The 25,351-nt window shown below is 40.3% G+C and overlaps 2 protein-coding genes across 2 annotated transcripts in view; one reads left to right on the plus strand and one right to left on the minus strand.

Annotated features, from left to right (window-relative positions):
* LOC139445485 (titin homolog) overlaps positions 1 to 25,351 on the plus strand; it is a 91,343-nt gene that overhangs the window by 34,914 nt on the left and 31,078 nt on the right. Inside the window, exons 3-14 of the mRNA XM_071226626.1 lie at positions 1,751 to 1,852; positions 2,278 to 2,337; positions 3,620 to 3,700; positions 4,961 to 5,012; positions 5,300 to 6,039; positions 6,563 to 6,773; positions 7,256 to 7,340; positions 16,259 to 16,512; positions 17,349 to 17,747; positions 19,870 to 19,888; positions 21,494 to 21,790; positions 22,531 to 22,725. Of these exons, the coding sequence (XP_071082727.1) occupies positions 1,751 to 1,852; positions 2,278 to 2,337; positions 3,620 to 3,700; positions 4,961 to 5,012; positions 5,300 to 6,039; positions 6,563 to 6,773; positions 7,256 to 7,340; positions 16,259 to 16,512; positions 17,349 to 17,747; positions 19,870 to 19,888; positions 21,494 to 21,790; positions 22,531 to 22,725 (2,495 nt within the window). The remainder of the gene's footprint in view (positions 1 to 1,750; positions 1,853 to 2,277; positions 2,338 to 3,619; positions 3,701 to 4,960; positions 5,013 to 5,299; positions 6,040 to 6,562; positions 6,774 to 7,255; positions 7,341 to 16,258; positions 16,513 to 17,348; positions 17,748 to 19,869; positions 19,889 to 21,493; positions 21,791 to 22,530; positions 22,726 to 25,351) is intronic.
* Positions 9,369 to 14,455, minus strand: LOC139445236 (uncharacterized). Its single transcript, XM_071226376.1, has 2 exons — positions 11,510 to 14,455; positions 9,369 to 11,024 (listed from the first exon to the last, which is right to left on the minus strand). Exons 1-2 carry the CDS (start codon positions 13,808 to 13,810, stop codon positions 9,369 to 9,371), a joined length of 3,957 nt encoding a protein of 1,318 aa, XP_071082477.1. The 5' UTR covers positions 13,811 to 14,455.

The following is a 25,351-nucleotide window of genomic DNA, read 5'->3' on the forward strand; positions in this document are numbered from 1 at the left end:
TCAAGTGGTTTTATATTAGTTTATTCACTAAGAATCAAAATTTCTACACATGCACACACACATATACACACATACGCACGCACACGCACGCACATACGCACCAGCATACAAACGCATACGCACACACGCACATCCCAACTATTGATTCAAGTCATTCAAACACCACTTTGTCAACTCAAATGATGAATACTAACCTATCCGTTAACGTTTACAATAATTACCTAGACACAATGTCTCGATTTCATTCATAGTACTAATTATAACGTCTCAACCTGGCCTAAAAATCGCATTATACGATTGAGTTAAACACCTATTGTACAACTATTCTGTCGCACAGTCCCTAAACCATATTATTTTTTCCCCCGACCGCCCCTTATGGAATGCTATAGCCCCAAATGAAGCAAGTCTAGATTTTCCACAGGTCTCCCAACTCACTGGGGCTCCTTTTCAATTTAAATGTATTTCCTTGCTTCTATCAAAATTATATATTTCTGGAGACTAAGCGTTAGTCTGAACATCCCATCTCACTCGGGCTCCTTTTCAATTTAATCAAATCAAAATTATATATTTTCAAGGGCTAAGTGTCTACTATACAACTCATAACCTATGCCGTTACAACGTTGTGACAGACTCAGTGGGTGTAGATTCTTAGTAACCCAATCAAGGGAAACGTGTGTTATCGCTCATATCATTGTTCTCGTGTATACCCCATTTCGCGGTAGGAAACCGCAGACAATGGACCCCTGGATAGGAAGGATATATGACGCTATAGCGGTCATCTACTCGTGTACTATTACCCAGCAGACAAATCAAGAACATGCATAATCTTTGTCATTTAGAGGGACAAGCGTAGATGGAACTGTACGGCTGGTGGTTAGGTATGCGATTTGACGCCCATGTTGGTGCGATCGAAGATTAGGCTCTATATCGGGTGATAGGTCATAGATTTGCTTCCAGATTGCGAATGAATAAAAGCAATCAGTGTGGAGTGTATACAGACCATGTCGTACTATTTGTACGAGATTCTAGATCTTTATGAAACTCTGCTTACGTATAATTAAGATCTATCAAACCAGCAAATACCAACTGCCATGCCAAAGAAAGTATGCACCCATTTTTATGGTGGCTAAAATGAAACAAACAGGAGTTATTCGATGGTGATTTATTTAATAGGTGTGTCATAGTTGTGTTTTGGTCTACAAGTTTGCAGCGTTTCGGTGACTGTTTTCAGCTTTGAATAACGTTTGTAATGTTTTGGTCAAATACAGTGTTCAAGTGTTTACTTTCTTTTGCCCGGTAGTTTATGTGAGTGTTTTATATCTTCCCTGATTTACCTGGCTCCGTCGTCTAAGGAATTCGGTATTGCGTGCAAGAATCGTAAACGTAACGTAAACCTGTCGGCAAGGCCCTTAGACAGTGTCTGGTGGTAACAAGTAGATCCCAGATATCTAGCGCCTGGTGGTAACAAGTAGTCCCTAGATATTTACTGCCTGGTGGTTACAAGTAGATCCCAGATATTTACTGCCTGGTGGTTATAAGTAGATCCCAGATATTTACTGCCTGGTGGTTACAAGTAGATCCCAGATATTTACTGCCTGGTGGTTACAAGTAGATCCCAGATATTTACTGCCTGGTGGTTACAAGTAGATCCCAGATATTTACTGCCTTTTGGGAAACTGTTGAAATTGACATTCAAGCAGTGTGTAAGTCTAATGGTCTATTTTAAGTTAAGTATTTACATTTGTTTCAGAGTCGACAATCATCAGATGTGAGTGCCCGATATTCCGCGAAGTATCGACAGACCCCTCGCTCCGGTTCAGTAGTCAGTGCCAATTCTCCATATTTACCTCAGGTAAGGGAAGTAACCCCAAAGAAGGGAAACAACTCTCCCCCACAAAATATGTAATATATTAATATACGCGCACGAAAAAGGTTACACAATGTTAATATTTTTGAATGTATAACATATCAGAAAAAATTGTTTGGGTAATATGAAATCGAGTTTTTAAACGCTAAGATAAATTAAATTCAAACAACATATTCTTATCTAATTCACTGTAATCTTAGAGTACAAGTACGCTCGAGAAAATCGATCTCTATGTACCGTTTCCTCTATACGAACAAACGGTAATTGAGATAAAAATAGGAAATTAACTTCTTTAGCTGAAGAGAAGAACCGTGTTCCTGTGTCACGGAACTAAATCTCAAATTTGTTTCTTAGTCCAGGCAATTTAGTTAATATGTGTGTATCAATGTCAATGATATCCTTTGTTTCAGAGCACATCTGAAGAGTGCCTGAAATGCCTACTTAGAGTCCCACACAAGAAATGCGAATCGGTATGTTATTGAATTTACTTCTCAAAAGACGAATGACTAGCAATTACAATCTTTAAGGATTGTCAAATGCCACAGCTCATGAATTCAGTGTCGACCTAACAGAAAAAAATCGTTGAATTTATTCCAAAACAAACGGATTCCGTTTCTTTAACCAAATTAATCCAGAGAATATTTTAAGATTAGGTACACAGACATGAATGAGGGGAAATTGAAGTAGTTTCAAGTATGACAAAATTTGCATTCTGCTGACCTCCAAAGTAAATTCGAAGACATGGCGCTTCTAATTGTTGTTGTTGAAGAGGTTAACAAATTGGAGCTTGTGCCTCTTGGACTTTCTGTCTGCAGAATGAAGAAAACACTTCAAAGACACCATGTATTTGAACAGAATTAACACGACCTTGAGAATACCGTATTGTCTAATGGTAGTGTTATGTTGAAGGCAACACTTGTTTTTTCTTCTTTGTTTCTAAATATTCTCTTGTGCAATGTGTGGCATTCTAGTCTCGTTAATGCGTTCTCTTGGTCAACGAGGGATGACGGCGTTCTATCGACTTCCGACTCTTTCATCAGTTTGTAAATACTGGCTTACGTTTAATGTCAATATTTCTAGAAGAGCACGGGGAGTTGCTAACACTCTGTTCGTGTAATATTGAGTATTTCAGAGTTCATGTGTGCCTTGGAAATTACAGAATCAATTTTCTCAGTTTGAAGTATTTGATAATGAAAATCAAATTTAAATGGAATGCCAGGTAATGACAAACTTAAATCTTGGTCAACAAATTTTGCTTTCCTCTTTTCATGCCAAATTGGACATTTTCGACTTTACGTCTGTAATTTCTGGAATTCGTTTACGACTTCAAAAACAATCTTTTATGTGACATTTTTTCAAACATAAAAAAGTGTGAAACATTTGTTTTTTCAGGCAAAGTGCAAGCATTAAATGAGAGCTCTACCAACGATATATTTTAAACTGTTGACGTAATTTTGGCAATATTTATACACCGGTTTAAAAGAAATGGGTAGCGTTTAAGAACACTTTGCATAAGAAATTACGATTTAACATGGCATAGACTAGGATTGTAAGACGATATTGAAGTCAGAAGACGAAGCTGAGATAAAACAAATTCATTCTTTGTTTAGAGAATACTACACCAAGTAAATATAAATGGAAATGTTCGACTTTTCAAGACCTGTCCTTTTATTTATTTCATTTATAATAGTTTAATAAGTAAAATAATAATAAGTAAAAATACAGTTTCTCAACCGGCTTCTGATGTTGCAGCACAAGTACATCAGGGTAGGCGGAGGATATCGTCATGGTTACTGGTATATCAAATGCCTCCTGGAAGAGCTGGAGATGCAGGTAAATCATCACCATTATCATCACCATCATCATCACCATCATCACCACCACGATCACCACCTTAATCATCATCATCATCATCATCATCACATCACTACCACCATCACCGACACCAAGATCATCATCATCACCACCATCTCCACTATCATCATATCACCATCACCACCATTACCATCACCATGGTCATCATCATCATCACCACCACCACCATCATCACCTTTGTATTATCACCACAATCACTATCATCATCATCACCATCATCATCATCGCTAGCACCATCACCACCATGATTATCACTATCATCACATCACTATCATCATCAACACAACTACCATCACCACCATGATCATCACCATCAGCATCATCAGCAGCAGCAGCGTCACTACCACCATCGCCACCATGATCATCATTACCATCACTACCACCATAACCACCACCATCATCATCATCATCATCATCATCATCAACATCATCATCATCTCTACCAGCATCAGCATCAGCATCATGTCCGTTACTGTCCCATCTACCACCACTACATCACACCACAGTACTGTGGACATTCTATATGTGCGGATCATCCCTAAACTCCCATATAATTACACAAACCTCATATTTTGTACGACAGCCTCGTGCACTCAAAGCTTGAAGACCCCTCAAAGAGTCAATAGCTATTGCAGGCTTAGTTTCAATACATTGGCCTGGCTTCCAGTTACGTTTTGTAAATCAATACTAGCGTTGCTATCAGGAACTGTAGTCTGTGGCGAGTTGGAGGGACGTGATTAAAGAATAAGGAATCTAGCTATAGATCAGGGGAAACTTATTCCGAAAAGACATGACGAGTATCCAGTATCATCAAGATCAGTAAAGTCACCATACCCCTTTCGCAGAAATACGTGACTGCCCCAAACAAGAAACGATATGGTAATATGCAATCTTAATTATATCAACACCGCTTGAAACATTATTTCAGTTACATCACGGCGTGTCTGTTTGATGTGGAGGACAGATCAAAGCCATGCAAAAGTCTTACACTTTTACCGCTTTGGTGTAACCCGCGAGCGCTATTTGGTGCTTATAAACCATGAAGAGGGCGAATTTGGGACTCGAACCCACAATCAAATGTTTCTGACACGCCTAAAGGAGGCTCCTCTGCTTTGTGAAAATGTCAGGGAACATGACACAACAAATATTCCATTTTTCTGTCCACACCAACATGTTAATTTATTTAACTACCCAAACATAATTATATTTATATTTCAGAGACAGCGTGAGATGTTGAGACAACAACGACTTGAGGCCATCAAAGAAAGCAGTAAGTGCTGAGAAAAATATCTTCTTTCCTTGTTATACACTGCAGTCAGCAATATTCCAGTTATGTCGCGAGGGTCTGAACATAATATAGTCTTGACAAACCAACCAGTTAGTAATAGCCTCAGTAACTAAATTTATTCGCCGTCGGGGTACGATGACACACAATCAGCCACTTGTCACATTGTGGTTACCTTATCCTCAGTAAGTTTGTTCTTACGACAGACATGGGTGATGAAACATAGTTCCCAACAGGGAAGCAAATGAATAAGTCTTGTTTCCTTATCTTAGATGTGAAGGCAATCAAGACATACATCCGCACAAAGAGTGGACGGTTGGTCGAGCGCATCGTGTTCCTGAACGAGGAGGACTACGAGGCCTTCAAACAGGGCAAGAATGTACAGGACATCCTCAAGCGATACCTCAACAAAGATGAGGCTGCAGGACTGGAGTCCTGGGACAAGGATGAGGTGAAGGCCATAAAGACATTGGTTAGAACCAAGAGTGGACGTCTAATAGAAAAGCTTGTGTACGTGTCGAAGCAGGACTACGAGGACATCAAGGCAGGGAAGGTAGACGCCAAGAATGTCCTCAAGAAGTATGTGAAGACAGAGGACGGCGAGCAGATTGAAGGGTGGGGAGAAGCCAAGATGAAGACAATCAAGACATATGTGAGGACAAAGAGTGGTAGGTTGATTGAGAAGGTGATTATGATATCACAGGACGATTATGACGCTATGATAAGGGATGGGAAGGATCCTAGTGAGATCATTAAACAGTATCTTCCACTGGAGGAGGGACAGACGCTAGAGTCCTGGCAGAGCGCGGAGCCCATGAAAGCTATTAAGACAAAGGTGCGGACCAAGAGCGGTCGTATCATTGAGAAGACCATCTACGTGAGCGCCGATGACTATGAGAAGATGATGAAGGGAGGCGGAGATCCGACCGACATTTTGAAGAAGTACCTCAATCCCAATGACGGAGACACTATAGAGTCGTGGGAGAAGGCCCCTGACGGGCAGCCCATGAAGGTAAGGCTTTCTTTATCAACAAAAATAACAACATGCATATAATAATAATAATTATAATTCACGCTTGCATCCCAAGTACCAATTTGTCCGGCTCCTGTTGGTTGACAGTTGGAGATTACCTGGGTTTCTGGTGATGAGCTCAGGACCCACCGACCCCCCAACCCCCCGAGCCCCCGACCCCTCTCTGATGTTTTTTTGTTTGTGTCATAAAGTATTAAGTATAATAGAAATAAGAATAATACAAATACTACTACTACTACTACTACTACTACTACTACTACTACTACTACTACTACTACTACTACTAATGCTTATGCTGATGCTACTGCTGCTGCTACTGCTAATCATGATGATGATGAAGATTGATCCTTTTTGTGGATATGTAATAGTAATAGCATTTAAAGTACTGAAATAAATCATACAGAAGACAATGGAATCGACATAAAACGTATGTAGCAATCATTTGCGGCGTACTAGCACATGGTCAGGTCCCATGTTTTAGTGTGTACATGTTATTTGTTAGGTGGTGAAGACGTACATCAGGACGAAGAGCGGTCGGCTGATTGAGAAGCAGGTCCTCCTGACAGAGGATGAGTTCCGGGCGTTCCAGGAGTCCGGGGGAGACCCAGAATTCCTCAAGAAGTTCATCAAGTTAGAGAAGGGGGAGATCATCGAAGACTGGGAGAAGGCGTCCACTGTGTACTCGGCCACGGATGACCCTGACGTCCAGGCTGGTAGGGACTTTGACCAGTCCGTCTCCCAGACCCTATATCATAAATAAACATATTTATAAAACAAATCTAGAATGATTTGGCAAGTCTAGATTGCCTCAGCTCTATAAGAAGTTAAGCCTTGTTCTGGGCTCCATTTGGATTATATTTGTTATGTATTGTAGATATATATTTTTAAGTAAGAAACTTATTTCTGGGACTAAATCCCAGTATAGGACTTTGACCACCAGTCGTTGTTAGAAAAACTCTTTGATTCGGTGTGTGGTGGAATCTTTGACCATCAGTCGTTGTTTGGCAAACAGTTTAATTTCGTAGGTTTCACTGGTTTGTGTTGGAATCTTTGACCATTGATCCTTGTTAGACAAACTGTTTGATTTGCAGGATTATTGCCAAAGTGTGGAAATCAGTCGTTGTTTGATGTATAAAATGCTGTTCCGATGTTATATTTGTATAATTAAGAACATTGTTAATGATGTTATTTTCAGCAAAACCCGGAACCCGCATAGTCGGTAAAGATGGCGCCGTCTATGAGGTCGTTGTCGACCCCGTTACGGGGAAGAAGTACAGGAAGTAGGTACTTTGTCATCTCCGACGTGAATGATATCAAACACGCTGATTAGGTGTTGTTTTTTGTGACTTTCTAATCTCCCGTCGGTCCTAAATTACCGTCCCGCTAAAAAAAATATAGTTTTTAATTTCCAACCATTCGTCCGTCTGAATTTATATTTTGCCGTTTCATAGTTAAATCATCAGTGTAGTTCTTTTCTGAAGGATATTTGAAGAAGGAAAGTAGCTTGTCTTTTAAAATTTTCTCCCCGTGCGCATTTGTCTCTGTGCATTTGCCGTCCTTTAAGCATCTCCTGAGCTTCGAAAAGTTCAGTAACTATGAACCGAGTTAATGAGCACATGCTCTTTCGGGAAAAGTTCAAAAGTCATAACTCTTGATGTCCACTCTGTTCTAAACAGTCAACTACGGTTATAACGAGTTCGGTTACAACGATACTGATAATACGAAAAATTAACTGATGCTAATTGTCACGTATTGAATCAACCACAAACACAAATGAAGTTGTAATACAGATTTATTCCCTCCCTTAAAGTAATTTTAAATCCCAATAACAATATCTAAATTCAAACTAATACCAAATTAACTAACACAACTAACTAAACTAGCTTCTCCTACCAATAACAATACTACCACCTACTACTAATACTAATATCTTAATACTAACAGTACAAATGTCTACTACTAATAATACAACTATCTCCTACTAACAATACAACTATCACGATACACTATCCTAATACTAATAGTTTACTTCTAAAAATACTAACACTAATACAGATGTTCTAAGAATAACACAACTAATACACAGTAAAACTTTGTGTGTGTATATATATACAACAACAACACACAACCACAAAAAAAAACAACCAAAAGATACAAAGCCACTCCACTGTCACTGTCACAACAGTTCTATACAGAACTTTAGAATCTCTGATGTTATTGAGCAGTTCATACGAGAATTCTTCCTCGTAATAACGAATGGTGATCTTTCCACCCAGGCGATGTTGTCCCCACGGAGTTAGGGGTGCCTGTTTACATGGATGCCACGGCTGTGTTCATCCTACGATGTGCCACGGAGACGAAGATACTTCTCTCCTTACGTTGGGTCGGAGAACTTCTCTCCTTACGTGATGTTGGAGGTTGTTACTTCCTCCTACGTAATATCGGAGGTTCTTCCCTCCTACGCACTCTAAGGTTAACCGGCCAGTTCCGGGACACTACAATGTAATATACGCAATTACAGTCACTGAGGTATGTGTCACTACCTCACAATACATACAGCCATGCACCAATACTCCGATTTACATATTACTGAGTTGAACTGTTTACACTTTGATCATGTTGTGGTTAATTGTTACAGTGGCTTTACGCTATTACCATCAATATGTGTATATAATTACGTTTGGAAAAAATACATAACTCAAAATTCTATCCTCTAAAATACAATTCAACATGAAACAATAAATGTAAAAACTTACGCCAACCAGAGTAGAAGTCTCCCACAATATTAGTCCATGCCTTACATGACCATGCTGATTCTGGCTGACTGTCCAAAGTATTACCCTGCCCCGCTATTTAAACTGATCCCAAAGCCCAAGCTACCCCTGACCTCCCTATTGTTACACCAATTAACTCCCCAGCTATCAGCCGTACCCAGTCACGCTTCCCTGAACCTAACCTGTTCCCATAGTATTACCTGACAATATCTAAAAACAACTCGCTAAGCTTAATATACTAATGTAACCATACCGTAATACATCTATCTGAAGTACTAACATATAATTAAAATATACAAGATTATCTGTGATCTTGACATCACCTCCCCACTTAAGTTAATTGTACCTGATCACAATTATATAACAAACAAGATCACATATAACTTTGTCCTAACGTCTTTTAAAGACATTATCTAATACAAAACCATATATATACACAATGACAACAATAATACACAAAAAGTAATGACTGTCATATCTTCACTATGATGCTGAAAAATGCATTATTTACATACTGCTATGCACACAGTGTGACTAGGGCGAACACCGGCTCAAGAGGTCAGCTCCCACATTCTCAATCCCCTTGATTGCACGGATCAGAAACCTGTAAGGTTGTAAAGTTAGAGCCCACCTCATCACTCGTCCATTGGTCAACTTGGCTTTGGTCATCCATACTAAGGGCTGATGGTCCGTTTCAAGAATGAACTCCCGCCCATACAGATATCTTTCTAACTTCTGTATTGCCCATACTATTGCCAAACACTCCTTTTCTATGGTAGAGTACGCCCTCTCACGTTCTGCCAACTTTCGACTCACGTACATTATTGGAAACCGCTCACCTTCCTGTTCTTGTAAAAGAACAGCTCCGATTCCGACGTCAGAAGCATCACTTCTTACTAGGAATGTTTTCTCCAAGTCTGGCAGTTTCAAGATTGGAAAACTTGACATGTGTGTTTTCAACGTCGTGAAAGCTAACTCTTGACTCTCTGTCCATACTACCTTGTTTGATTTGCCCTTCTTGGTAAGATCAGTCAGAGGCACTGCTATGGCTGCATAATTTGGGATGAATTTCCGGTAGTACCCAGTTAATCCTAGCAAAGCTCTGACCTGTTTCTTAGTTTGTGGTCGTTCAACATTTAGGATTTTCTCCACATTCTTACCCTCCGGCTGAATTAGGCCACTCCCAACCCTGTGTCCCAAAAACTCCAACTGTTTGTATCCTATTTTTACCTTTGATGGTCGAGCTGTAAGATGAAATTGCCTTAACCTTGTAAATATGTCTCTCAGACTTACCACATGAGGTGACCATTCCTCTGTTCCTTCTATGATGTCGTCTATGTAGTTGTCAGTGTTAGGTATGCTATGTAATACTTGCCTCATGAGTCGGGAAAATACTGCTGGTGCGTTGACTACTCCAAATGGCATCACCTTCCATTGGTATAACCCATCAGGGGTTATAAAGGCCGTCAGTTCTTTGCTACTCTCTTCCATTGGGATCTGCCAATATGCCTTGCTCACATCAATTTTGGTTAGGTACTTACAGTGTCGAAGCCTTGCAAATACGGAATCGGCTAATGGAATTGGTTCTGCATCAAAGACCGTTACTTGATTCAACTTGCGAAAATCGGTACAAAATCTGTAAGTCTCATCAGCCTTCTTCACAAGTACAATGGGGGAAGCATATGGTGAGTGAGAGGGTTCTATCACCCCCATATCTAACATTGATTGTATCTCTTTGGCGACAACGTCCCTCATGTGATGTGGAAGCGGATATGGTTTGGATCTTATAGGCTCATTGCATGTCAACTTGATCTTATACTGCATACAGTCTACCTTCCCTGGTAAATCACTCAGCACATCCCTGAATTCACTTACGAGCTCTCTCACCTCAATTTGTTGTTCTTCTGTCAGGTCCTTGGAAATGTCTACATCCTGATATGTTTCTTTTGAAACTAGCGCAGGTGAAACTATGTCTAGCATACTTACCTCTTCCGCTTTGACATCTACCAGCCCGGCACTAGCATACATCAGGTGAGCTATGCTGACGTCACATACAGTTGTGTCCTTGATCTCCTCTCGGTCAATGTACTTTTTCAGTAGGTTTGCATGATAGGTTTTAGTCTTATTACCTACCTGTATTCTGTAATTGCCAATACCAAAGGCCTCCAAGATTTCATATGGTCCTTTCCACTGGAGTAGGAGTTTGTTGGAATCGGTAGGTAACAGAAGTAACACTTTGTCACCTACTTTCATTTTCCGTGCTTGTGATTTTGCATCAAAGAACTTTTTGTACTTACCTGATTTTTTTTTTAGTTCTTGTTGTGCTATATGAATAGTATCTTCCAGTCGGTTTTGCAAATCTAACACATACTCATAAGTAGTTCTTACCTCAGGATTTGTATGTCTTTAGTCCAGATTTCTCTGAGAATCTGCACTGGCCCTCTAACTGTACGCCCGTACAGTAGTTCAAAGGGAGCAAATCCCAAACTCTCTTGAGGTACTTCTCGGTATGCAAATAACAAAGCAGCTACATACCTGTCCCAGTCATATGGCCGTTCTGCACACATTCGTTTCAACATTGTCTTCAGAGTACCGTTGAATTTTTCCACAAGGCCATTACACATTGGATGATATGGGGTAGTAGTTAGCTGATGCAAGGATAATAATCTACTTACCTCCTTCATTACACCTGAAGTGAACTGGGCTCCCATGTCCGTCAAGATCTCCTTGGGGATACCTACTCTACTGAATATTTCGAAAAGAGCTTCAGCAACATACTCAGTTTCAATCCTTGGCAAAGGTACTGCCTCTGGGTATCTGGTAGCATAGTCAACTACCGTCAAAAGATACCTATTACCTTTGTCAGTGACAGGATACAACGGGCCTATCAGGTCAACGGCTATTCTCTCAAATGGTACTTCGATTAATGGCATTTGTCCTAGTGGTATTCTTCTTACCTTGCCCTTGGGGGTTGTGCGTTGACAAATATCACAGGACAGCACATGTCTTCTAACATCACCCATTATTCCTGGCCAATAAAACTGAGACATAACCCGATCTAAAGTCTTTTTGATTCCAAGGTGCCCTCCCATCAATGCTTCATGGCTTACTTTCATCACTTGGGTACGCAGCCCGACTGGTACAACTGCCTGTACAACTTGCTTACCCTTGTCAAACTTGGTGAAGGTATGCTTCCTATAGAGCATATCATTCTCAATATAGTAAGAGGAAGTACTATGCCTGGTCTCCCTAATTTTCCCTTCCTCCACTAATTTCCTGACTTTGTCCAAACTGGAATCCTGTTGTTGCTGGGTAATGAACTCACCTCGACTCAATGTCAGCCCCACAGGTTTCAGTGCCTTCAGTGGTTTCATGCCTTCTTGTCTTACTCTTCTTTGGCCTCTTGTTTCCACAGCACTTACCATCTGGATATCATCCTTATCCCACGTCTGATCTGGATCGCTTGGTTCTCTCACTCCTGGAATATTGCCTAATATCAGGTCACAGAGTGGTGTGTCCATACATGCAGCTCTTACCTTTCCAGTATAAAAGGGTGTGTCCACGGTAATCCATGCTACGGGAAGTATTAGCACCCTACTATCAGCCAACTTACAAGATTGTGTTTCTGAGGACAACCATTCATCCTCTACCTTTGACCTCCTCACTATTACGCCAGTACAGCCACTGTCTCTCAGGACATCCACTGGCTTGCCATTTACCTTTCCCTTGTGAATAGGCATGTTGTGGTCTGTAGTAAACATGCTTCCTGAGGCTACATCTGGTTCACTCACCCTCTCTGAAGTTGTGGCATCACCATCTACAACTTCAGGTATTCTTGCCTCAACATCTATACAATCTGGAAGGACTGCAGACACGTTACTGGTGTATTCACTTACTTGGATACTTGCCACGTTATATTTGGGTTTCTTACACTGTGCTGCCAAATGTCCAATTTGACTACAGTTGTAACATGTCCTTTCTTTAATAGGAATAAATGGTTTGGGTTTTGTACCACCTGGCGCCTTGTTCTCTCCTGGTTTACCTCGGACCTCTGTTTTGTCATGTTGACCAAAACTACCTTGCTTACCATATCTAACAGGACCTGTACCTCTGGCTTCTATAAATTGTTCTGCTAGTCTGGCCATTTCCATAGCATCTTTTGGTTTTCTCTCTTTCAAGAATATACTAAGATCCCTTCCAGTTACATTTAAAATCTGTTCACGCAACAATAAATCTTTCACACCTTCAAAAGTCTTTTGAGTACCACTAAGCTCAATCCATCTGTTGAAATAGTTCTCAATTCTAACTACAAACTGTGTGAATATCTCACCTGTATCATTTTTAGCAGTTCTAAATTTCTGATGAAATCCATCCTCTGTCATTTCATAGCGTTTTAGCAATGCAGTCTTAACAGCAGTATAATCTTCTGCGTCATCTACACTTAATCTGGAGTATACTTCCAAAGCCTTACCTTTTAGTAGCGTACAAAGATATGCTGCCCAATGACAAGGCTTCCAACCTTGTGCTACAGCTACCCGTTCAAACCGTTGAAGATATGCATCAATGTTGTCATTGCGGTCTTCAAACGGAGGCATCTTAGGCATCTTAGGTGCAGCACCTGATTGTTTCTCTCCTACCTGTCCTTCATAATTTCCAGCATAACTCTTTTCTAACTTGGCTAATTCTATTCTCTCCTCTGATTGCACTCTTAATTTTTCTTTCTCCCATTCTAACTTTTCTCTCTCTTTTCTCTCCTCCAATTCTAATTTTTCTTTCTCCCATTCTAACTTTTCTCTCTCCTTTCTCTCCTCCAATTCTAATTTCTTGATCTCCCGCTCCCTTGCTCTTTCCTCTCTTTCTAACTTTTCCTTCTCTTTCTCTCTCTCTAACTCAGTTTGTTCTTTTACAAACGTCCTCAAATCATTTTGCTCATACCCTAAACTCTGACCCAATTTGATAATCTTTTCAAGATCCATATCTAGCTGTATGGTGATAGTATGAAGTACAAGTACAGTTAAACCCAGCAGGCTTAGTCTTGGACAACTGTGAATAATGAATGCTACCAATAGGAACTTAGACTATACAAAAGTACATTCATGCATAGAATGGAACCCAAAAATATAAAATTCCAACCAATAGCCTAATCTGACCAATAAATGAAATACACCCTACCAACCTTGATTCTAACTCGAACACTCAAGGATGTAGAAGTGGTGCCGGAGGTCCTATCACACCTCTGGCCAAACAAATACTACAAGGATAAACCATCAAGGAAGTAACTCCTAATCTCTCATAGAATGATGGTCTGAGTTAATTCAATAGTGACAATAATTAAATATCCCACCGCTGCCACCAAAATGTCACGTATTGAATCAACCACAAACACAAATGAAGTTGTAATACAGATTTATTCCCTCCCTTAAAGTAATTTTAAATCCCAATAACAATATCTAAATTCAAACTAATACCAAATTAACTAACACAACTAACTAAACTAGCTTCTCCTACCAATAACAATACTACCACCTACTACTAATACTAATATCTTAATACTAACAGTACAAATGTCTACTACTAATAATACAACTATCTCCTACTAACAATACAACTATCACGATACACTATCCTGATACTAATAGTTTACTTCTAAAAATACTAACACTAATACAGATGTTCTAAGAATAACACAACTAATACACAGTAAAACTTTGTGTGTGTATATATATACAACAACAACACACAACCACAAAAAAAAACAACCAAAAGATACAAAGCCACTCCACTGTCACTGTCACAACAGTTCTATACAGAACTTTAGAATCTCTGATGTTATTGAGCAGTTCATACGAGAATTCTTCCTCGTAATAACGAATGGTGATCTTTCCACCCAGGCGATGTTGTCCCCACGGAGTTAGGGGTGCCTGTTTACATGGATGCCACGGCTGTGTTCATCCTACGATGTGCCACGGAGACGAAGATACTTCTCTCCTTACGTTGGGTCGGAGAACTTCTCTCCTTACGTGATGTTGGAGGTTGTTACTTCCTCCTACGTAATATCGGAGGTTCTTCCCTCCTACGCACTCTAAGGTTAACCGGCCAGTTCCGGGACACTACAATGTAATATACGCAATTACAGTCACTGAGGTATGTGTCACTACCTCACAATACATACAGCCATGCACCAATACTCCGATTTACATATTACTGAGTTGAACTGTTTACACTTTGATCATGTTGTGGTTAATTGTTACAGTGGCTTTACGCTATTACCATCAATATGTGTATATAATTACGTTTGGAAAAAATACATAACTCAAAATTCTATCCTCTAAAATACAATTCAACATGAAACAATAAATGTAAAAACTTACGCCAACCAGAGTAGAAGTCTCCCACAATATTAGTCCATGCCTTACATGACCATGCTGATTCTGGCTGACTGTCCAAATTATTACCCTGCCCCGCTATTTAAACTGACCCCAAAGCCCAAGCTACCCCTGACCTCCCTATTGTTACACCAATTAACTCCCCAGCTATCAGCCGTACCCAGTCACGCTTCCCTGAACCTAACCTGTTCCCATAGTATTACCTGACAATATCTAAAAACAACTCGCTAAGCTTAATATACTAATGTAACCATACCGTAATACATCTATCTGAAGTACTAACATATAATTAAAATATACAAGATTATCTGTGATCTTGACACTAATGACACATTTTAATCGCAATATCCCGCGTTTAGCACGTACATGTTATTGATGCGAAAGTCGCTGACGATGGTCCTTAAAAATGAAGTAGACACAAATTGTAAATTTTACAAATTGCATCCATGATGGGAATCGAACCGGGTTTTTGACGGTCGAGCGAAAACTTTACCCACTATGCCACCTCACCAGACTTCGAAGAATGAATTTCGGACATAACATACCAAAAATATATTTTAATTTATAATTACAGTAAAATACGTTTATAAGGAACACGCTTATAACGAACGGATATTACGAACTTAATTTTTGGTCCCGGCCAATTGCTGTATAGATGTTGTATATATGCTTATAACGAACTACGGTTATAACGAACTAAAATTAGTGGTCCATTTGAGTTCGTCATAACAGTAGTTTACTGTATTACGTTGATATGTGTTGATTTGTTGTTTAAAGCCAACTCAGCAATATTCCAGCTATATTAAGACGGCTTGTAATTATTCAAATTTATACCAGACAAACCAATGATTGATATCAGGAACAACGTTATCGATCCTGACAACCGATCTCTATAGCCGACTCGAGCGACAAGCACGGGTTGCTGAGGACCTAACCTAGCCCGGAATGCCTGAGGGTTTTTTACTTTGGTAGATGCAAAGACCGACGTCGCGGATAACTCCCACGTGGATGAACGTGTAATGATTTTGTGTCTTTCAGAAAAATTGGTCAACAGGAATCAGACGTCGACAGCGGCATCGCATCCATGTCTCGAGGTAAAGGGGGGAAGCGACGGGGCGGTAAGGGAGGGGGGATTGATGAAGAGGAGACGCCGCAGGAACGACACAGACGGAAACAGGGGAAGAGGGACGCTGATAGCGACAGCGACTACAGTTACAAAAGTCACCGTAGCGCCGGCGGCACACGTCACGTCAGACGACGACGGAAAAGGGCGGATGGCACTTACAGCGATGGTGAGTAAAAGTGACATTCCTGGGCCTTTGGTTCGAACATCTCATTTCCACGATCACAGAACTAAAATGGATGAGTTCATCGCAGGCTATCTGGTCAAGGTGAAGCTTGTGTGATGAAACGAAACGTTGACAAAGAAGCCAAAAAGATAAAGTTATCGAAATTATTCTGGGTGACTAATCTGATACGTCGTGAAATAACTGTAATTATGTTGGACCTGCCTCCCACACTAATCTAATACGTCGTGAAATAACTGTAATTATTTTGGACCTGCCTCCCACACTAATCTGATACGTCGTGAAATAACTGAAATAATGTTGGACCTACCTCCCACACTAATCTGATACGTCGTGAAATAACTATAATTATGTTGGACCTGCCTCCCACACTAATCTGATACGTCGTGAAATAACTATAATTATGTCAGAAGCGGCGTCAAACACAACTCATACATATAATACTCTCTTTCACAAGAACCCCAGTTCCCCTTGTAATGGACTGCACTCTGAATGTCTGTGTTGTCATATCTCTTCGATGGTGGAATAGAATAGGTCAGTGGTGCTAGTGATTGTACGAGGAGGTCAAATGGATCGATTGGTCAGGCTCGGTGACATATTTGTTGATTACACGACATCGAACTCCATCAGCTTCGGACGTTGCTCGTAATATCAATCACTGGTTTGTCTGATTCACACTCGACTATTTACACGCCGCTTTCATATAGCTCGACTATTGCTCAGTAAACATGTTGTTTTGAAAGACGTCAACACAAAACGTAAATCAAAACGTCAAATGTAACGTTAACGTCATCTTAACGAGAATCTTACCTGTCCTACAGCTGAATCGTATCACAGCAGCCAGGATGAAGATGGTCAAGCCCGGCGACGACGTCGACGACGAGAGAGGAAACACGGTTCAGACAGCGCTCATAGTTACTACAGTGTGGTCAGTGCTGGGGGTACACGTCACGTCAAACGACGACGAAAACGCGCCGACGGGACGTACAGTGCTAGTGAGTCCTACCACAGTTCTGACAGTGATAAACCCGGAGGAGGAAGAGCGAAGAACCGGAAGAAAAAGAAGAAGGAACGGCGTGAACATGGCAGCGACAGCGATCACAGCTATTACAGCGACGTGAGTGCCGGCGGCACGCATCATAGGAAGAGGAGACAGAGAATCCGAGACGAGCATGGAAACGTCATCGGCCATGGCAAAGTTGAGGACTACACCAGTCCTGGTACGTAGTATTTTAACTGGATGGTGTTGTGAATCTATATTATTGCAGACCGCCTCCCTGATGAAATAGATGGAGCATCTGTCTGGTGAGCTGAAGGTCAAGGGTTCGATTCCCTGGCCGCGTCATATCAAAAGACGTTAAAAGATGGCACTTGTTGTTACCCTGCCTTTCGCCATTAGGGAATAACACAAGGACTTGTCGGCTCGGAGTATGATGTGTCTGAGCTCTGTATAACCAACATAGGTCTGTGAAAGCTATATAAGTGCAATAATCTTGAACGCGACGTAAAAAACATTTTTTTACCTGACCTCACCTCTTTTATTGCATATGTGATATCAAGAATAACAAATTTTCCAAGAAAACTGTGAAGCATTAATTCATAATTGTTTTTTAGTTACTAATGTCTAAAAGAAAGTAGACCAACAGTTTAAAAGACTAAAGTATGAGAGAAAACCAACAGTATGTAGGAAGTGAATATGTATTTCATTAGAGTTGTGTTTAACATAATGTGTAAAACTGCTCATGTTTTCGAAACAAACGCTTTACAACTGACTGAGACACAGAATTGCGTTCCTTGAGCACGCCAGAAACCTATGATTGTGGGTTCGAATCCTTGTTCTCCCCGATTATGTTTCTAGATTTGTCAGCACCATCACTTCGGGCATTCCCCCCGCATCAAGCTGACACGCCGTGATATAACTAGAATACGGTTAAAAGCGGCGTTAAACCCAACTCACTCACTCACTCATATCAAGAGGGTATGCCACGCCAGGGTTAAAACGTTAATGAAAATAACGACGAGTCTTGCCGTATGCGGTCTGGCATTGTCTTACCGGAAGACAATTCCACGTGGCTGTGGTTGAATGGATGGTTCCAGAACGAGTCTCAAAACTTCTCGGGGCATGCGGGTTTCCCTAAATAATGACGCGCCTCATTTTGACATCACCGCAGGTATTTCCCCGGACTAGGGCCCCGGTCCACAAAGCGATCGTAGCGCTAAGTTGATCGTAACTCCCATACTTTAACATAGGCTTACGACAGTCGTAGCTCTACGTTCGCTTTGTGGAACGGGGCCCATGACGCTACCGCCTTCCAATAGCTGAACTTGTTGACCAAATTTGGCGCTAAACGTTCACCAACTCGTCTGTATACTCGCTGCCGACCATCATTTCTGTATAAGCAATATCAACTCTCATCGGAGGACATGACGCGTCCCCAGTCTCGCACTTGCCAACGTCGACCCCGCCTGGCCCATGTCGACCTGTGACGTCGTTGTTGACGTGTTAACGTCACTCCGCGGTAGGATCGACGTGCTCTGACACCACGTTCTCTTTATCTCCAATACACTGTCTGTCGACTGATCCTGTGTCCGAGTGCCGTCGCTGCCGTTGCCGTCTCTGTAATAAAGCGATTTCGGAAATGAATGGTCCGGATGTGGCAGTCTTCAATAGACGTGGTCATCCGTGATCACTCGCTTCTCCGTCTGTCTGATGTCCGTCCTGTCTGTTGCAAACGTTGCATCAATCTGGTAATGGTTACATGGCATATTTACTTGGTGCTTTTGCATCGAAACGTTCTTGCAGTGGCAGCGGGCGTGGCTCCTTGATGCGCCAAACCAACGGCTCTCTCCCTCTGTATAGCGGTAAAACATGGGACATTTACTTGGTGCTTTGTGTTGTTGTGTTCATATCGTGCCGTGTCGCCAGTTATATACAGTACTTTTTCACGTGCATTGCCCAAAGTCGTTTTCTCAAACATTGTCAAAGTTTCCTGCTTTTTGTCATCGAAGACATTTGGTTGCATTCGTGTGACATATTTAAGTCTTAATTAATAAACTCTTTTTTTTCAAGTAGTGGACTAAATAGTGGAAAACATTTGAGTTGGTATACTTTCTTTTGGACATAAGTATGTTTAAATATTCTTAAACCATTAACTACTCCAGAAATATATCGACTATCGTTGTGTTTTCTGTTGTTATTAAACATATTCTTCTTTGTAACGATTCTATATTAAACTATATTCTGACACCAAATAATATTTAACTTGTAGTTCCAATGTCGAATATGCAATGTACATGTATGTCATGGGTTTTTTCATTTATTGACATTTTACACTTTTTCAGAAAATTCCGACGATGAAAGGTAGGATTTAAAATACGAATTTAGTTTATATTTAGGTGTTGGAAATTACACTCCGTGTTTTAGTTTTATAAAATATTTCTTTAATTTTATCACTAACTCAAGATACTTACATTTATAATGTAAGTGAGGATTAATTTGTTAGATGTAACGGTTTCTAACAATATGGTTTACAGTAGATAACTATTTATTTACCTAAAAACTGAGGAGGAAAACAAAGCATTCCGAGTGTGTTTTTTATGTAATTGAAAGAGCAGCTGCTACATTTGATTTTGTCCATTTAATAATCAATAATTCCTGCAACAGTTGGTAAAAGTTATACATCCGAGGCTAGGTAACTTTGTGTAAAGATAAGTTGGTTAAATGAATACCAGGGTAAGAAATGAATTTTGAGACCCGTGGCCTCTCTCCTGTTTGAAATGTAAATTTGTGCCGAAAGAAAGCAAATGTATTGATTTTCAAAGACAAGATGTTTAAGATAACCATATCAGTTGTGTATTATGCCATTTTTCTGAATTTTCAAAAGTTTTTAATCTGGATATATTTTTAAAAATAAAACCATGTTTTCTTTGAGTGCTGACTATGCGCCAGTACAGTTCATGTTTTGGATATAATTTCGCTAACTTAAGATATTTTCAATTGAAAATCACACATATGAGGTATAGTTTCTTTTGCTCCTCAGCTTTTATAACAACGTTAAATCGGTTTGAGTTTTAAATTTAGAATGTTATCAGTCAACTTACAATGGTACTATCATCGACATAAATGTCTCTGGTATCTTTATGGTGTAGAGGTGCATTGTGTTGTAGTGAATAGAGGGTATATCAACATCATGCAAAGATGTCCATTCAATGCATTTTATTGTACATAACCTATATTATAATTTCTTAATTTAGGAAAGAATGTCATTTTTTACAACCAAACCTGTTATATAACCACGACTACAGTATCTTCATACGTATCTTTATGTAGCTGACATAGGAACATTAAATTATATCTAGCCATTTTTACGTAGCTGACATACACACCTTTAATTATATCTAGCCATTTTTACGTAGCTGACATACGAACCTTCAACTATATCTTGTCATTTTTACGTAGCTGACATACGAACCTTCAACTATATCTTGTCATTTTTACGTAGCTGACATACGAACCTTCAACTATATCTTGTCATTTTTACGTAGCTGACATACGAACCTTCAACTATATCTTGTCATTTTTACGTAGTTGACATACGAACCTTCAACTATATCTTGTCATTTTTACGTAGTTGACATACGAACCTTCAACTATATCTTGTCATTTTTACGTAGCTGACATACGAACCTTCAACTATATCTTGTCATTTTTACGTAGCTGACATACGAACCTTCAACTATATCTTGTCATTTTTACGTAGCTGACATACGAACCTTCAATGATATGTGGCCATTTTGACGTAAATGACATACTAACCTTAAATTTTATCTAGGCACTTTAGCGTACCTGGTGTACGAACCTTCAATTATAACCAGCCATTTTTTTACGAAGCGGACATACTAACCTTCAATTGTATCTAGCCATATGACAATGTCTAGCGATGACCTGTGTATGACAATCCCCCAGTGTGTACACCACGGTGTCGGATGGGAAAGGTGGGAAGGTCCGCGTGAAGAAGGAGAAACCAGGAAAAGCTGGTAAAGGTGGGAAGGCTGGGAAAAAGGGCACGAAGAAGGGCCGGAACTACACCGGCGTCTTCAGCGACGAATCAAGCGACGATGATGACGTTGATTTGGAGAATATGACAGAGGAAGAGAAGAAGAAATATTTCGCAGAGAAGGCTAAGAGGAAGGAGGCACGAGAGAAGAGAAGAAGGGAGAAATATGGCGACAAATATGACGAAATGGTCGCCAAACATGAAAAGTTCGTAAAGCCATATATCAGCCTGCATGGAATGTTTGATATATTTTTGATATAACATGCGTCCGGGTGCTGCTACACACAGTTTTCTCCAACTTGCACCTTTTCCTCTGCTACTTCTAACAAACAAACTTCTTTCCATATTGCATACACTCTGTTCCGTCCGTGTCACGGTTGGATGTTCTGACACTGTTTGCAAAGGGGTTTTTGACACCACAACTTAAGTCCTTGTTTCATGGTAAACTCTGGTTTGACAAGACATTCTAACACTCTATGAAGTTTGTCGTGTTATCTTGTCTTTATTCACAATCTTTGTGATACAAACTGATATATTCCTTCCTCATGCACGCTGTCCTACTTTTTATTGAATCCTCTTTTCGGAAATATTTTGCACAATTGACATTCTAAATTTTAGTAAACGACTGCCAGAAACGGCTACACTATCCGTTCCTTCTCTTTGTATTAACATCCCTTAAACATTGTTAATATAATTGTTACGTTCTAAAGATATTTGCATAATACCGCTGCACAAATGGGGTTTAGGTTTAACAGAAACTATTTTCATTTTGTTACTGTCTAACTGTTGGTATCGATGTATTTTGGTGAGGGGGTGAACATTGGATATAATTTCTTCAATATTTCTTACATTCTTGTACTGCTGCAATGTAGATAGATATATCTTGGTTGGGCACAATCGAAGTGTCTTACACACACGCCATCACTCATTCGACTCTGTCTATCAGACTGAAGAAAGAGTGGAGAAAACCGGTCTTCAGCGACGAATCAAGCGACGATGACGACGTTGATTTGGAGAATATGACAGAGGAAGAGAAGAAGAAATATTTCGCAGAGAAGGCTAAGAGGAAGGAGGCACGAGAGAAGAGAAGGAGGGAGAAATATGGCGACAAATATGACGAAATGATGGCAGAACATGAAAAGTTCGTAAAGTGTTACGCTATCGGCATGCGTTGTGCAGTGTTATGCTGGCCCATATATACTTCCCAACTCATATATATATATTATGATAACATCCATCTATAATATAAGCTTTATCCTACTATCTATCAACAGCCGTATGCATGATTGAACCAAGACTTCACTAATCTTGCTGTGGATTAAAATTAACCCTCGCACGACCTTCCCGCATATGACCTGCTATTGTCTTTCAGGGGTGATGGTTCATTGAAATGATTCTATACTCATATTCGTTGTATTCATTATCGTCTTTCTGGCCATATGCATGGTTGTGTGCTTTCTAATTGCTGCCAATATGTTCTAGGATAACCTGGTTTTGAATGATGTTCTTCGCAGCCACAGGTCGCTATTTAACATCTCTCGTGCAGATTTCAGAACTGGTGGTGTTTCGTCATAGTTCTACTAACTACAATCCTTGTTATATTGGTGATGGTGTCATCCATAACATGATTAAGTAAAATGTTCTGGTGCTTTTTAGACTATTTATTGATAACTGTATCGTATATGTATCACTGACGCGTGTCTTTATCGTATTTGTTACTGAAGGCGACAACAGTTGACCAGTCAACTCCTAAGCCTCCAAACTTCATTGACAGAGTTGCTGTCCTGAATGATCATAGTAGTGGGTTTGAATCCCAGATTCGTCCTGAATGTGATTTCTGTTTGTCAGCGGGGGCACGGGTGGCCCAGTCGTCTTAGGCGCCCCACTTCGTTGCACAGAGTTTCGTCCCTTTGGAGCGACAGAAACCTATGATTGTTGGTTCGAATCCCGGTTCACCCCGATTGTTTCTAGGTTTTTCAGCACCATACCCGTGCTTGTGGGTTTCACCGAAGTGGTAAACGTCTAAGACCTGACCACTTCGGGCTTTCCTCCCACATTAAAGCTGACACGCCGTGATTTAACTGGAATAATGTTAAAAGCGGCGTTAAACCCAACTCACTCACTCACTTTATTTGTCAACACCATACCCATGCTAGAGGGTTGCCCCAAAGTTGTATCTCTTTGGTCTTTCCTCATCATATTGCACCGTGATATAACTGAAAAAATGTTCAACGCGGCTCATTCTTGTAATTCTCCTGGTACTTTGAACAATATGTAGCCTCTATTCATCATGACTAGATATTGTTTTCTATTAGTTATTTTTATTATAAATATTCATTTCACACTTTCATTGGAATTCTATTCACTGTCCAATAATGATATCCTGGAATGTCCATACGGTCTCTTTTGAAAAAAATCATTAATCTTGGCGCCCTTCTTAATCAACGGAATGAAAGATCCCTCTCAATACGACGTGTGTAATGGATTAGGCTTGATCAACATGGAGGCGTTTATCAGTATCACGTAACACTTTATCTTCCATCAATGGATATGTTCTGTCTCAGAAGGAATGCGTGGGATATGGGATCTTCTAATTATGGTAACCAATCACAATTTCCCTTCAGCAATTCTTTGCGACCTCCAGTAAGATCCTGTGACCCCAACACGAAACCCTTTATCCACCGACATCGATAACATGCCATACTTTCATAAATTTGTAACCAATGCCTTATTGGTTATCTCCCTTGATCTTCACCTCCACCCGTAATGGCGTCTCATCACGTGGCCAAGTTATATCTGCCCCACTTTGTCCGAAGCCTGTATGCTTATGGTTACCTGGTCACGCAAGCGGGCATGACATCTTGATGGACTGCTTTTTACACACAAATCTCTTATCTTTAGGAGCAGGAATGGAATCAGCCGTTGCCTGGCGGTTGTGCAGGAGTAAGCGTCTGCATGTTATATGGCGCTTACCCATTTCAGTCTTGAAGCCGCTTAAGTTTAATATCACGGTTACTTTAAAGAGGGTATTTTTTCCTTTAAGCCAAGCCTGGTTTTCACGTCTGAATATTGAATAACGCGAGTGGACTTTGATTCTTGATCGAACGGAGTGGTTCATATTCCAGTGATCGGATTGTTACATACTATCCCAGTGTACAAGTCTATAGGTTTGTCGAATTTATTTGAAATAGGCACGTCTCTTGGTCGAGTAAGTACAGTGTTAATTAATGATGAGTAAGAAAGCGAGTTTCTCAGTTCCTTTGTCCTCCAATCTTAGACGTAAGAAAGATAAGCGACGTGAGGAACGTCGTCGCCTTGGCCTCGACAGCGCCTCCTCGTCTGAGTACGACGAACTCGGCAACAAGAAACCCAAAACCAAAGGGGTTAGGAAGGATGGACTCCATGGTGAAGATTCTGGTCTTGGTCCAGATGGGTGAGTCCAGCGGTTGCTGTGACATGGGTTCGAACCCTGCTTGTGTGTTATCCCGATATGTGTGCTGTGCTAAGGGTTCGACCCTTATTTGCTGCCGTGGACATTGTGTTTTCAGATATTTGCTTTGCAGGAAATGTTTGGTTTTCGTTTTAGGACAGAGTTCCTGAATATGCTTTAAGCTACATGATGATTCATGTATTTAGTGATTAAGTAACACTTATACTACCTTAGATGCATGCTGAAACTTATTGTTCTTGTTTGCTGTAATTGTATACACTTCAATCGTTATGGCTTAACATGTTTCATTTCGATTAACTCCCTGGGGATCCAAGGG

Source organism: Haliotis cracherodii, unplaced genomic scaffold (assembly GCF_022045235.1).
Source record: "Haliotis cracherodii isolate W230 unplaced genomic scaffold, xgHalCrac1.p SCAF_6, whole genome shotgun sequence".
NCBI lineage: Eukaryota > Metazoa > Mollusca > Gastropoda > Lepetellida > Haliotidae > Haliotis > Haliotis cracherodii.